The following is a 13,223-nucleotide window of genomic DNA, read 5'->3' as shown; positions in this document are numbered from 1 at the left end:
TAGGTTGGTGCAGATTAGGTACAGATTGCTGTATACAGATTAGGTTGGTGCAGATTAGGTACAGATTGCTGTATACAGACTAGGTTGGTGCAGATTAGGTTAGTACACCTGGCAAAAAATCTGATTAAAAAAACATTTTTCCTGGTTTTCATATCAGAAAACTGGTTAGAATTACCGAGAAGCATTTCCTCAGTAGTTAAAGGTTGAAGGCTTTAGACTGGCCAGACCAATCATCAGAATTTAAGAAGTGAGAAAACCCCCAAAAAACAAACAACAACTGAAAGAAGCTGCAGTACAAACTTGGAAATGAATGCAACACGGTGATGTCAGTGTCTCATTGGCTTGATGCAGTTATTTCAGATGAGGGATATGTAACCAAATACTATGTGTTATTTCCTTTAAGACTATACATATACTTTTTGCTGTCTAAAAATTTGGGTGGTCTGACGCCTTGTTGTTTAAAACAACTAGATTTAAATATCAAGAAATGAAAGCAGAAATTCAGATCTAATGTTTCATATTAATCTTTTGATCTCAAACACAAATGTCTTAAGTATATAACAAAAACAACAGAATTGACCATGCTGTTCCAGTACAGACTGTATCAAGCCCAAATAACAATTATTTTGTGTTCACCAAACTTCTATAAATAGAACATTTTTCAATATGTAGTATGTATTTATTCAATTTATTCTAATGATTTTTTTAGAAACATAATGGTAAAAAAATACGTAAACACAGTTTACACAACTTGTAAAACTACCTTTAGGCACAATAACAGTTTATAGCAGTAGCAGTTTATAAGTCTTACGTCATTTTGGAGAAATGTTGGCCTATTATTCATTACAAAATTGCTTCAGTGCATCGAAGATCGAGGGCATTCTTTGACGACCCCCCCACTACATATTAACGAGGTTGAGGTCTGGACTTTGATCTCCCTAGGGTAACATTAGGAAAAAACCTTATGTGGAATGCGTCCCAAAAGGAAATGCATCCTCCTGTCATCAACACAAATGCTCCAGCTTGCTTGTTGGTGAGATGTTTTTGTGGTGATACGTTGTGTTTGCTTTCCCCAAAACATGGCACCGTTCATGATGACCAGATCTCCACCTTATTTACAGTTAAATAAGTAACATATAAAATAAATATTTGTAAATATAGGTATATGTGCAGGAATGTAGGCCATGTTGGTGCAAATAAATCCAAAGTCTAGTCGTAGGTGTCGCTCTGGTTGATTGCCTGTATGGTCTGTTGAAAAAGGCTCTTCCTCATTCTCTCTGTGTTAGACTTCAGGAAGAGGAAATGTTCCCTGTTCTGTTGATAATTTAAGCTCTCTTTGTGCTATTAAGTATTTGTATTTGACAGATCTGCCTGGGATAACTATGGTTTGCTGTCTTTAAACAAAATAAAAACATTTTATAAAAAAAAAGTTCTATGCTTATTTTTTTGCTTATTGTTAACTGTAATAAAGATATAAATAAAACCAAGTTTATTTCTGTTGAAGAGGAAGGTTTGTTTTTTCTGTAGCTTTTGAAAATAAAGAGAAAGATGAGCTGCATGTCAAGCAGGTGCTGTGAGGTTCATAGATTTCAGCATTACACAGAGTCTTTATTTTTTGTGTAAACTCGCTTTATGGTTGCAATTGGTAAAGAACATACTGTATATTCAGGCTCCTGTAGCACTAAGAGAAGGTCTGGGCTGAGCCAAGTCTGTAGATTCTAGCTTCACATCAGGTTACATTTCAGGAGAACATACCAGTCATCATATACAGTACATCATTTTTTTGTGTTTTACTCGTATGTTTAGATTCAATGGCTTCAGGGAAATAATCACTTTCAAGAACAAGTTCGCTTACAAGGTACTTTTTTTTAAATTAACTTTTGATTTATTTTTAAACAATTTTTTGTCATAGTCCAGAATAGATAACTCTATATTTATATAATCAATATCAGTTTAAGATGCATAATCAGAACAGTGAGATATTTGTAAAGAAATTTGTTATTTAAGTTTGATTGATCAGTTTATTCAGGTTTGTCTGAATATCTGTATAAAATATGACTTTTCATTAATCATGGGCAGCTAATTCAGGGATCATTTTATTAAAACATAAAAAATTAAAACAATTAATACTTATTATTATTATACAATACTTTAATTATATATATATATATAATTATAATTATAAATAAATATATTATAATACTTATTAATATTTTTATTAATTTTAGCATTAATGGACTCTTGTCCTGCCACTGGCTTTCTTCACTAATCACATCACTAAACACAATGACAATAAAATTTATTTTACTGGACTCACAGGAGTGTACATGGTTCATGAAGGCAGGTAGATTACAGTTCTGTCATTTATTCTTATGTATTTATTATCATGTTTATTGTTAAATCTTAATCACAACAGAAAATTCCAATCATAATTAAATCTTCTCAGAAAAGATCTATGCAACAAAGTAATGGTGTTAAATACATTAAAATGATTTCATTAATATTTGTTTAAAGAAAGAGAAATCAAACATGGATTTAATAAAATAAGGGTTGAAGAAGGTAAAAAAGGTTAAAGAGGAACAGATAAGGATATAAACTCATATAGAGATTCATATTATGATGAACAGTTAACAGTCAGTTATGCACCACTGTTTAGCAATTTCTTGAGCTCATTGATGAGAGGGTAATTTCCTAGTCCACAGAACTGTCCAGTAAAATCATCCAGATCAAGAGACCACACAAAGGCCCCTCCAAAGTTATTATCTTTTAGGTAGGCCACCTAAAACAGAAAAGCCAGCAGTAATTGCACGCTATGCAGAAGTCTAAACATATGTCATATAGCTGATGTTTGTTCATTATATGCTTTGCTTCTCTATTTTTTTTAAATATATTTTATTTCCCTAGAAAAGTGCAATTTATCAAAATTTCAAAGAATTCTAGAGGTTAAAGCTGTATGCAGGATCATAATTTTGACCATTTTATATAGTATACACACACTTGAATATCTTGATATTCTGTATATATGAGTATGAGATGTTATGTGTAAATACAGTTCACAAGAGAGTTACTACGTACAGCAGTAAACTAACTCATGACCTTTCTTTTGAAATCTCTTGAATTCTTACCTTTGTGTTAAAGCTGTCCTTGTTGTCAAAGCCAACCCACTGACCCCCTTTCGTGGCATAGGGTACTTTTTGATCCTGGATCCATTGTGTGCTGGTTCCTTGAAGGAAGCTGCAGACCTGATGGGAAATAATCATTTACTGCTAGTTCATTAAGTCTTTTATAGAACATCACAGTAAAGTGTGGATGGCTCACATGCAGTAAGCTGTGTACAAACCTCATAATAAGACCAGAAGCCTGCCTCCCTGGTGTAGGTGCCAGCAGAAGCAGGGCCACTTGTTGGTGCTCCCAGGCCACTCGCTGCAGATGACAGCTGAAAAGTTCTGCCATATGTAGCAAACCCCATCCTCAGTTTCTCCACTGGAGCACCCTGTTTCTTCCAGTATGTCATTGAAAAATTCTGCAAAATCAGGAAGAATATGTTATAGCAATATATGCAATATATCTCTGATTGCCAAACTCGGGTATAAGTGAAATTGCAGAAAGTTTGTCTTTACAGTATTAAGGTAAATTTGATCTCCTGTTTCCTGAGACCATTGATACAGAGGACTGTTGTGGCCAGTGACACTCTCCCAAGTCCCATGAAAGTCATAGGTCATCACGCTAATGAAGTCCAGGTACCTGTATAATTAATAAAATAACCAATTCAGTGACATTGTAAATCTTTAAATCAATGATAGACATTGTCAGGAATTGGCCTGATCTTTTTGCTGTCTTTTTTATTTGTATTTGTATATGTATTTGTGTTCTGTGTTTTCAGTTTCTAGCCCTTTGTCATTCCCCCCCCCCCCCCCTAAATAAACCCCCTTTTTCGTTATGCCTGCATTTGGTTCTGCAAAAATATCAAGTGAAATTTTGTTTAAATTGACATTGACCCGGTATACTCGCAGGATTCACAGTATTTATAGCTTCTTCTGGAAATAAACAACGGAAAAGATATTTTAAGCTTAAAGTTAGAATAAATATGTAAAAACAGGCTAAATATATCAAATACACCTCATATGGATAAATATGAGAGTAGTTCAACTATTTAAGAAGGATATCAGCGGATATTTTATTCAGATACTATAATTCTGCTGAAATACTGTAAAAATCTATTTTGATACTGTGCAAACTTTAGAACAACCTGCTTTCTTTCCAATTATCCATCATAACCTACTGGGCAATCAGAGGGATTTCATATGCGCCATCTATAGTTGATTTTCCAGCAGCCACTGCAGCTGTGACCATAAGCCGGGGACGTCCTGTCGTACTGCTCTCAGACTCATAGGCCTGTCGAATCTCCTACAGTACAAAACACACATGGATTAAAACAATACCATTATTAGAATGCAAGCTAAAAAGTTGTTAAGATGAAATTTTGTACACAGCTGTCATTTAAACAACTCATAATTTCTATAAGTGAAACAAAGGAAAATGTTACATAATGTTCACTCAACAGGGCAAAAAATTGAATGGCTTCAAAAGAAGAAGCTGAATGTTTTGGATTAGTCCAATCCGAGTCAAAATCTAAATGCAATCACAGATATGCAGACTGAATTGAAGTTATGGAGATCTTGAAGGCAGTTGATACCCTTGCAGATTGATAGACTGGGAGCATTTTTTCAATAAAGTGTGAAATAAAATTTCTAAATCAAGACATGCTAAAGTACTATAATAATAGAATACTAGCTGCAGTATTCTTTAATGGCAATGGCTTCTTTTAACAGGATAATATTCCTTGGCACACTGCAAACTTGAACTCCAAATTTCCAAGATCTCAGTCAGATTGAACATCTGTTGGATGTGCTGTACAAACAAGTTTGATCCATGGAGGCCTTATCTCACAACTTACAGAAGTTTTAGGGATCTGCTGATAAAATCTTGGCTCTAGATACCTCAGTACACCTTTAAAATTTTGTACAGCTGGTGGGAAGTGTTAATTATTATTCAGATTATTCTTTTTCCCTTATGAGAGTGAGTGGTTTTGCTGCTGTTTGGGCCACAATAGCACTATAGTATGTTAGGATAAAATCCAGGATAAAGATGAATTGTACAAACCTTGCAGAGCAGAGTGAATCTTGCCTTGTCTTTTGAAGGACTGCCACGGGCTCCAGGATACTCCCAGTCCAGGTCAAGGCCATCAAATCCATAATTTCTAAGAAAGCTGATGGAGGACTGGATGAAGGTACGCCTATTTCCTTGGGTTGACACCATGGTAGAGAATCTGGACACAAAAAATGCAGTTCTGTCCTTTTTGCTTTGAAAAATATTTTATAGCAGTACCTTGGAAAAGACACTTACTGAGTCGAACCAAAGTTCCATCCTCCAACAGCCAAAAGTGTCTTCAAGTTTGGATTACTGTTAAATGAATTAGTATTTAGGATTAGCAAATCAGTTTTAACCCACAAAATGAAATCATCTAAGCAGAAGAAGAAAGCCTCACCTTTGTTTCAGACTATTGAATGACTGGTAGAGAGTCTTATCGTTTGAATCAGAGGTTGTGAGCTGATTTGCAGAGTTAATGACTGAGAATGCGTAGATCAGATGTGTGCACAGGAAGGGATCAATATTGGAAGGCACAAACTTCACTGGATCAGCTCTGTACTGGGACCAGTTGGTAAAGTAGCATATAAGCTGATAGGCTGAACCTATGTTTAAAACAAAAAGAATGAGTTGATTTGATTTAATTTGAGAGAATAAAAACAGGGAAATTACTTAAAAAAAAAAAACGCATAGAAAAAGCTCACCAAAATGAATGAGTAAAAGGCAAGTGCCTGAAAGGTGAAATAAAAAGTGCAGTGTTAAAACAAACAGCATACAAATGACAAATATCATGTTAATAACCAAATATTAAGTGAAAAATGTGATCATTACCTGTGAATAGAATAAGTCTTGTCATTATGGCTGCAGTTTCACACTGGCTATCAGTCAGATGGAAGGATTTTATCTCAACATTGTACAAGGACTTGTGAACAGTAACCAATCGGCTGCATCCTATTTGCATAATCTGTTTGCATATTGGGAACAGGTGAAATAATCTTAATGCCTGACAGTACTTGTCTTTTATTTGTAATGTTGATTTGTATTCAATAGCTTGTGGTTTAATAATTGTACAGTCAACAAAGCTGCTCAGAATCTGTCTGGATTTTTTGTTTTGATATTTCTGCCTACAAAAGTGTGTGGGGGGGGTGTGGTTATGTGATGACCAGCAGGTGCTTGAACATGAAAAGAAATAATACGTATTACTAAATACCACAAATACATTGCATGTCTTTATAAATATATATTTAAATTGTTGCGTAGGCTTGTCATGATTATAATTATTATTATTTGATGATGTTTTATACCAAATGATCTTTTGCTTTGTACTGCAGTGGAAACTTTATTAAAGGTAGAATATAAATTAAATAAAAGTTGTTTGTGTTTGTGAAGACTGACTTTGTTTTATGTTAGTCAAAGGTTGTTTTATGTTATTCAATCAACTATTGGTTTTTAAATCGATCTATTACAAGAAGAATTTTACAACTCTGTATATGTATGTGTCTGTGCATGTTTGTGTGTGAGTAGGTGGGTAGGTTGTTTGAGTGGGTGTGTGTACATTCAATACTATATGCTGTTATGTATATTAAAACAGGTTAGACACACCATATATCAGGTCAGACATATTGAAATTACAGACTCCAGTGTTGAAACAAAAGAGAGTACTTCAGTCAGTGGTGAATTTAATCCTCCCCATGGAAAGGAATTTGGACAAAACTGTTAAACTGCACAAAGATGGAAATAAGGCCACAAGAACATCATTAAGCTGTTAAACATAAGCCGAATATAAACATAAGACTCGCTGAAGTGATCATGAAGTATAGGATGAACCCAACTACAAATAACCAAAACCACAATTCACCATTTATGCAACCTTGTGATATAAAACAGACTCCAGCTTAGTTCAAGGCTTGTATTCTTCTTTTTCGAGTGTCTCTGCATCAGCAGTCTAACTTAACACGAAGCCAACCTCTATGGATGACAAATAAAAAGAAAACTAATACTAAAAATCTGTCACTAGAAAGAAGATAAAAGCCTAATATTGTCAGCACTTTCGCTTGTCAGATGAAACAAGGATAAATTTGTTTGGATAAAATGGGGTTCTGGCTCAGACTATCACAGTGACTGCATAAGAAACATAGAGGAGGGAGACTGTAAATTTGGTGTTTCATAAGCTCAGCAGCTGTAAGGGCAGAGCCGCTCGGCCCTCTGTGTGGGGACCAGTACAAAAAGTAGCATGATAGCACTCCTATATGACAATGTTTATAGTCACTCAATCAAGGTTACAACAACATTAATGCAATATGGAAACCAATGGATTTACATTGGAATGGACATGCCAGGTCAATATGAATGCACATCCCTCAGTAAATAATAACTATCAGGGATCAAGTATTGCTCTCGTGCATACTATAAAACACAGTAATACAGTATGGCAAGCTATTTTAGCTTTTATACATTCACATGATATGGATTTTTGATATCAAGAATTCAGTTTTCAATACTTAAAATGTAAATATTAAGAGTGTGATTTCTAGTAGTAACCGTATTTTTGATATCAGTAATTACGTTTTTACACTAGTAAAAACATAATTTCTGATATCTGCTATTGCATATTCACTAGGAGCAAACATTTTTTAAAAGGAGGGAGGTTTGTAGTGGGAGCAGTGGGGTGTCAGGTGTGAATGTGTGGCAAATGGATTACATGGCTCACGGGTCAGGTAGGAGGGCCCCTTAGCAGAATTTTGCTTAGGGCCCCAGGGAGGTCAGGATCGGCTCTGTGTAAGGGAGATTATCTTTATTTTAAAAGTTGAGTCCTGGTCTTGAGAGGCTTGGCATGAAAGGAATATTACAACAAGACAATGATCCTCAACACATTGCAAAACTGTTGTGAAAACCCTCACCTGCCCAAGTGTCACCTGATCTGATTTCCATGACCACCTTTAGGCAATTCTATAGTAGTTAGAGAACCATAACCCCATAAGGAGATAAGAGCTAAAAAAAAAAACCTTAACACTCTTAACAAATCTTAACACTATACTAATGTTATCTATGTCAACAAATATAATATGGGCACACAAAATATTAGAAATCTGACTTGTCTTGCATTTTCCTTTAATATCCAGACCCTTAAAGTTCAACCAATAAACATTTGTGCTTTTTAATATTAATTTGCAGTAATCGATTTGTTCTTTCAATAATAATTTAAAGCTGTATTAGACCAAAAAGAGTCAATCTTTAAAACAGATTTACACATACAGTTCTACAATATATGCTATTTATGAGCTTTGTACAACACAAAGTTATAATTCTATTCTATTATAAATAATAAATAACTAAAAATAATTAAATTCTATTTTGCATTAATAGACGGGAACAAAACTATGTACACCCATGTCTTGTAAAAGCCACATTAAAGCAGTGGTTGTTCCCAAAACCTTGGGAAACCTGTTCATAAAAGTCATTGTATTGTTCTGTTCTGAGTATAGTGTCTTTTGTTTGCATAAGAGCTGGAATTTCATATAAGTATTTTTGTATGTACATACAATAAGTGGAGATTATGATCATACATAACATCATTTTGACTAAAGGTATTGACAGCATGGACAATATTTACAGTTCTGATACTATATATTCAGCACAGATGCAGTCTAAACAGTTGAAAGAGGGTAAAAATAACAGCATTATTTCTCAATTATATGGCCAAAAAGGATAATAGCAGACCTGCCAACCTTGGAAAAAATTTTTTTGAGTAGCAACTTACTGCAGCGACACAGCGCGAGGTCAGGCACATTTGCTGGTCAGTGTTGATTAAGTTCACATGCTCACTCATCACAACTTTTTACTTAGCAGATAGTTCTCACTCACCACCATATCTAGTTATTCAACATACAAGTAGACCACGAAGAACTCTTTTATTGAAAAGGCAACATAAAAGCAAAAACATCTCTCTTAAACATTACTTAAATACATGGGACATTATAAATAACAAAAATAAACAAATAGCATACCATATAAAAATGCTGTATAAATAACAGAAAAAACAAAGGGCTTTCAAGGTTTAAAGGTCTTTTAAACTTTATAAATAACTTTATAATGTCCCTTGAACACATACTGTATCAGACAACAAAATAAATAAAATCCCAAAACGTGTGATATTTTCACAGCAACCGTGTAATGTCCTTTTAAGCAAATATATTTACCTGAGGATGAGATGCATTTTCAGTCATTCATCACTCCTAACAGCTGTGGCACTTCTTGATATTTTTGCCTCATAGCCTGCTGATTTCGCCTTTCTAAGGAGAGCATCTCTGAAGTTTTCCATGTGACAAACCGCTCCCTTTGCAGCCAAACTCACCTTTCTTGCCACCAAAGCACTTACAACATTAGTGCCCATGCTAGCTCTGTACTGGGTCTTGTTTTTGCCCACAAGACTAAAAACCCTCTCACAATCAGCATTGCTATGGAAAATTACAATATTCCATGCATGACTGCTGAAAGGTTGGAGAAGATTTTCTGATACCCCCTCTTCAACTGGCCAGTGTCTCTCCAGGCCTCATCAATGCACTTCCTGAGGATGCTGTCCTCGAAACTGGAGGTTTGATATATCTTGAACTCATCCTCTAAACAGTAACTTCATATCTGACAACACATACATGTGTTAATTTTCTGTAGACTTCACTATGGTTTTGACTGGCTGATCATATAATAATACCTCCCTCAACTTTCTGCTTCTATTTCTCTGCTTTTCACAAAAAACATCTGATGTCCATCAGATGTGATCTACAGGAGCCAGTAACAATCGAGTCAGAATACGATTGATATTTAAAAAATTACTTTAGTTTCGTCATGTTATAGCATGACCGCGTGCTATAAAAGGGATACACAGACGCTCGTGGATATTGATTTCTGTGTGCTTGCGCCAGTTTGTCTTTTCCGTTAAAGTACGACGGCAATGCGTTTACAGGCATGACTTACGTTTCCTATATAAATACTGGCAAATAAAGGAAAACTTGATCTGTGCATAAAACTTAAACTTGAGGCACAACACCGGACGGGCACATGCCCCAGTAAAGGAGTCTAACGACACCTGTGGTTCGGCAGGCTTATTAAAATGGATGAAATTCACAATTCTGGCCAATTACCTTTGAAACGTTAAGTCCTCACTTGTAAAAAACAGTCAATCTAAAAATGCATAAAACCCAACTTATAAGCTTTATGGCCGGATGACGTAGGCCCAAGTCCTATGGAAATGGGACCCCTCAGGTGGAAGATATTGGGAATTTAGGTGGCCTAATGCATAGGCAAATATTGACCCAACATCTGGGCAAAAAGGGTCCATTTTGGAGATAATGGTAAATTCCTAAGCATGCGGAAAATGCGTGCGTGAGCGATTTTATAATTGGATAGCAAGGAGGGTATGGCGAAGAGGGGGGCATGTCAGAGCTGTATATAAGCTTGCTGAAATCAGCAGTGCTTCGGTGCAAGTATCGTCTGCTAGACAAACTTGTATCCCTGGTACCAACAGGTTGATTGCTGTCTATACGACTGTCAATAAACCTACCTCAACTGAATCCAGTCTTCGTGAGTTTGGCTGATCATTTCTTCTGTAAATTTCAACTTGGAGTTGCCGTTGAAACTTATAGTCAGATTGCCGGAGCTAGCCTGGGCCAATGTAGGGTGGAGGCGGTTATCTCCTACAGGTGTAACCGCATTGGGCAGAAACCTGGGAAAATAATAAGTCGACCAATCATAGCACCAGTTTAAAACTCTTCAATGCTACAAGAGCCATCAAAACGAATGTGGTTTTCATCTGTCTCTGTCCATCTTCAATTCTTCTTACACTGTAAAAAACGATTCGTTGGCTGAACAACCATTACTTATAAAAATAAATAAACTATACACAAATAACAAAGTAATTTTAACTTTCCAACCTCTACTTAGCATATATAGTGTCTGTAACATAAATAAATAAGTTACAAGGTGAACATAAGTGTATGATTAAATATAATGAAAAAACATAAGTCACGTCAACTAGTATTAAAATCTAACTAAATCAAAACTAAGTAATTATAACATAATATTTTAAGTATATGACTGAGCCACGTGATATGTAAATCTGGAAAAAACTGGATCCATTTTGTGATGCACATGTGAAGACGGTGGAAAGAGGTAAGCTTAACTTTATATAAACTAAGCAAAATATTTGATTTTGAGGTTTTGACATTAAAAAACACTTGTTTGTAGTGTTAGGTAAGCAGCAATGCAGTATGCAGACCAATAGCTGATAATCTACAAAAAGTTAAAATTTTACAACTCACTTAATTGTCTTTTTTTAACATAAATGAGCTTAAATTTTAAGTTAACTTAACTTTCAATTACTTAATAGATTCTATCATGTTACATATATTTTTAAATAAACAATGTTGTGTGTACCCAAAAATTTAAGTACATATAACGTTGGGTTACTTAACAAAATCCCCGGTTCTTTGATAACAGAGTGAGGTGTTTCACTATGAGAATCGCTTTGGGCATGACCAACTACGGGAGCTCTTATGACACCACGTCTGTCTTTGACAGACAGGTCGACCTGTGACCAGACTCCACCTTGCCTATATCAGCCAGGTCGACCCCTGTCTACGTCATTAACGAAATTTCTTCCTGTCCAAGTGCAAGGAGGGAAGTGCTGGTGAAACACCTCACTCTGTTATCAAAGAACTGGGGATTACGTTAAGTAACCCAACATTCTTTTTCTAACTTCGCTCGGTGTTTCACTATGGGAGATATAGACAGCTCCCGGATTGCACCCATATTACTGTTTCCAAACGGGTACAGTAGTACCGGCTCCCAGCACTGCGTGTGCTAAGGACGGTTCCGAAACGTCTAGCCTATAGAATTGCACAAACGTATGCGGCATTGCCCAACTCGCCGCCGAGCAAATGTCCAGAACGGAAACTCCTCTGAGTAAAGCCCACGATGTGGCCATACACCTAGTGGAGTGGGCTCTCAAACCCGTAGGGGGCTGGAGACCCCTGCAACCATAAGCCACAGATATCGCCTCCACAATCCAGTGGGATAGCAGCTGTCGAGATAACAGCTTCCCTGTGTGAGGAGTAGTCCAAGACACAAACAGCTGGTCACAAGTTCTGAAACCAGCTGTCCTGTCCACATACGCCTGAAGAGACTGCACTGGGCATAATGCATGAAGTTTCTGCTCCTCCAGAGAAGAAAATGGTGGAGGATGAAAAGCCGCCAGTTCAGTAGACGGGCACCTTGGCCGACTCCAAAACCTTGGGTACAAAAGCACTCACATGCTTGGCTGTCACCAAAGCCAGGAGCAGTGCCGTCTTAAGAGAGAGATTCTTAAGACTCACCGCCTCTATTGGCTCAAAAGGATGTTGAGACAAGGCTTCTAAGACGATGGGCAGATCCGATAAAGGAACCATCGGCCTAGACACCGGCCTTATGCGACGCCCCCTTCATAAAACGACTTATTAAAGGGTGCTAGCCTGCCGACTTGTCACCAAAACTTACATGGCAGGCTCAAATAGCTGCCAGGTACACCTTAATGGTGGAGAAAGCCTTCCCTTTATCAAGCAGATCTTGGAGGAAGCATAATATATCCCTAACAGAGCACTGAAAAGGGATAATCACTCTCCGCCCACACCATTCTTCAAAAACACGCCATTTATTGCTATAAAGTGCGCAGGTAGAGGATGCTCTCGCACTCTGTATAGTCTGTATAACTGTCGAGAGCAAGCCAGCTGCATTCAGATTCCATCTCTCACGGGCCAGGCCCAGAGGGCTAACATGTACGGATGAGGATGGTTTTCTCGCGAGGCAAAGAGATCGACGGCAGCCTGACTGTAACTTTGCCATACCTGGCTCACCACCTGAGGATGGAGTTTCCACTCCCCGTAAAGGGGATCTGCCCCTCTGTTCAAGATCCCCGGAACGTGAGTCGCCCGGAGAGACAGAAGCTGTGTGTCGCTCCACACGATCAGCTTCTTCGCCAACCGATGCAGCTGAAGGGAGCGTGTGCCCCCCTGACGGTTGATGTAAGCAACCACTGTGGTGTT

At 37.0% G+C, this 13,223-nt stretch overlaps 1 protein-coding gene and 1 pseudogene across 1 annotated transcript; both read right to left on the bottom strand.

Moving 5' to 3' along the window:
• Positions 1-2,358: 2,358 nt before the first annotated feature.
• On the bottom strand, positions 2,359-6,053 carry LOC113641943 (acidic mammalian chitinase-like). The gene is made up of 10 exons (XM_027145142.2): positions 5,980-6,053; positions 5,853-5,879; positions 5,549-5,753; positions 5,407-5,463; positions 5,164-5,329; positions 4,283-4,407; positions 3,621-3,744; positions 3,341-3,523; positions 3,126-3,242; positions 2,359-2,779 (listed from the first exon to the last, which is right to left on the bottom strand). The coding sequence occupies exons 1-10, from the start codon at positions 6,002-6,004 to the stop codon at positions 2,639-2,641; spliced, it is 1,170 nt and encodes a 389-aa protein (XP_027000943.1). The 5' UTR covers positions 6,005-6,053; the 3' UTR covers positions 2,359-2,638.
• Positions 6,054-11,780: 5,727 nt separating this feature from the next.
• LOC113641934 lies at positions 11,781-13,023 on the bottom strand (annotated as a pseudogene).
• Positions 13,024-13,223: the final 200 nt, after the last annotated feature.

Source organism: Tachysurus fulvidraco, chromosome 23, assembly GCF_022655615.1.
Source record: "Tachysurus fulvidraco isolate hzauxx_2018 chromosome 23, HZAU_PFXX_2.0, whole genome shotgun sequence".
NCBI lineage: Eukaryota > Metazoa > Chordata > Actinopteri > Siluriformes > Bagridae > Tachysurus > Tachysurus fulvidraco.
The sequence above is the reverse complement of the archived record's forward strand: the minus strand, read 5'-3'. Positions and strand labels throughout refer to the sequence as shown.

Excerpts from the sequence above, each read along its gene's own strand:
- LOC113641943 (XM_027145142.2), bottom strand. The coding sequence starts at position 6,004 with ATGACAAGACTTATTCTATTCACAG. Across the intron at positions 4,408-5,163 it reads GATTCACTCTGCTCTGCAAG|GAGATTCGACAGGCCTATGA; the intron begins GTTTGTACAATT and ends TTTGTACTGTAG. Across the intron at positions 2,780-3,125 it reads AGGACAGCTTTAACACAAAG|GTGGCCTACCTAAAAGATAA; the intron begins GTAAGAATTCAA and ends TTTCTGTTTTAG.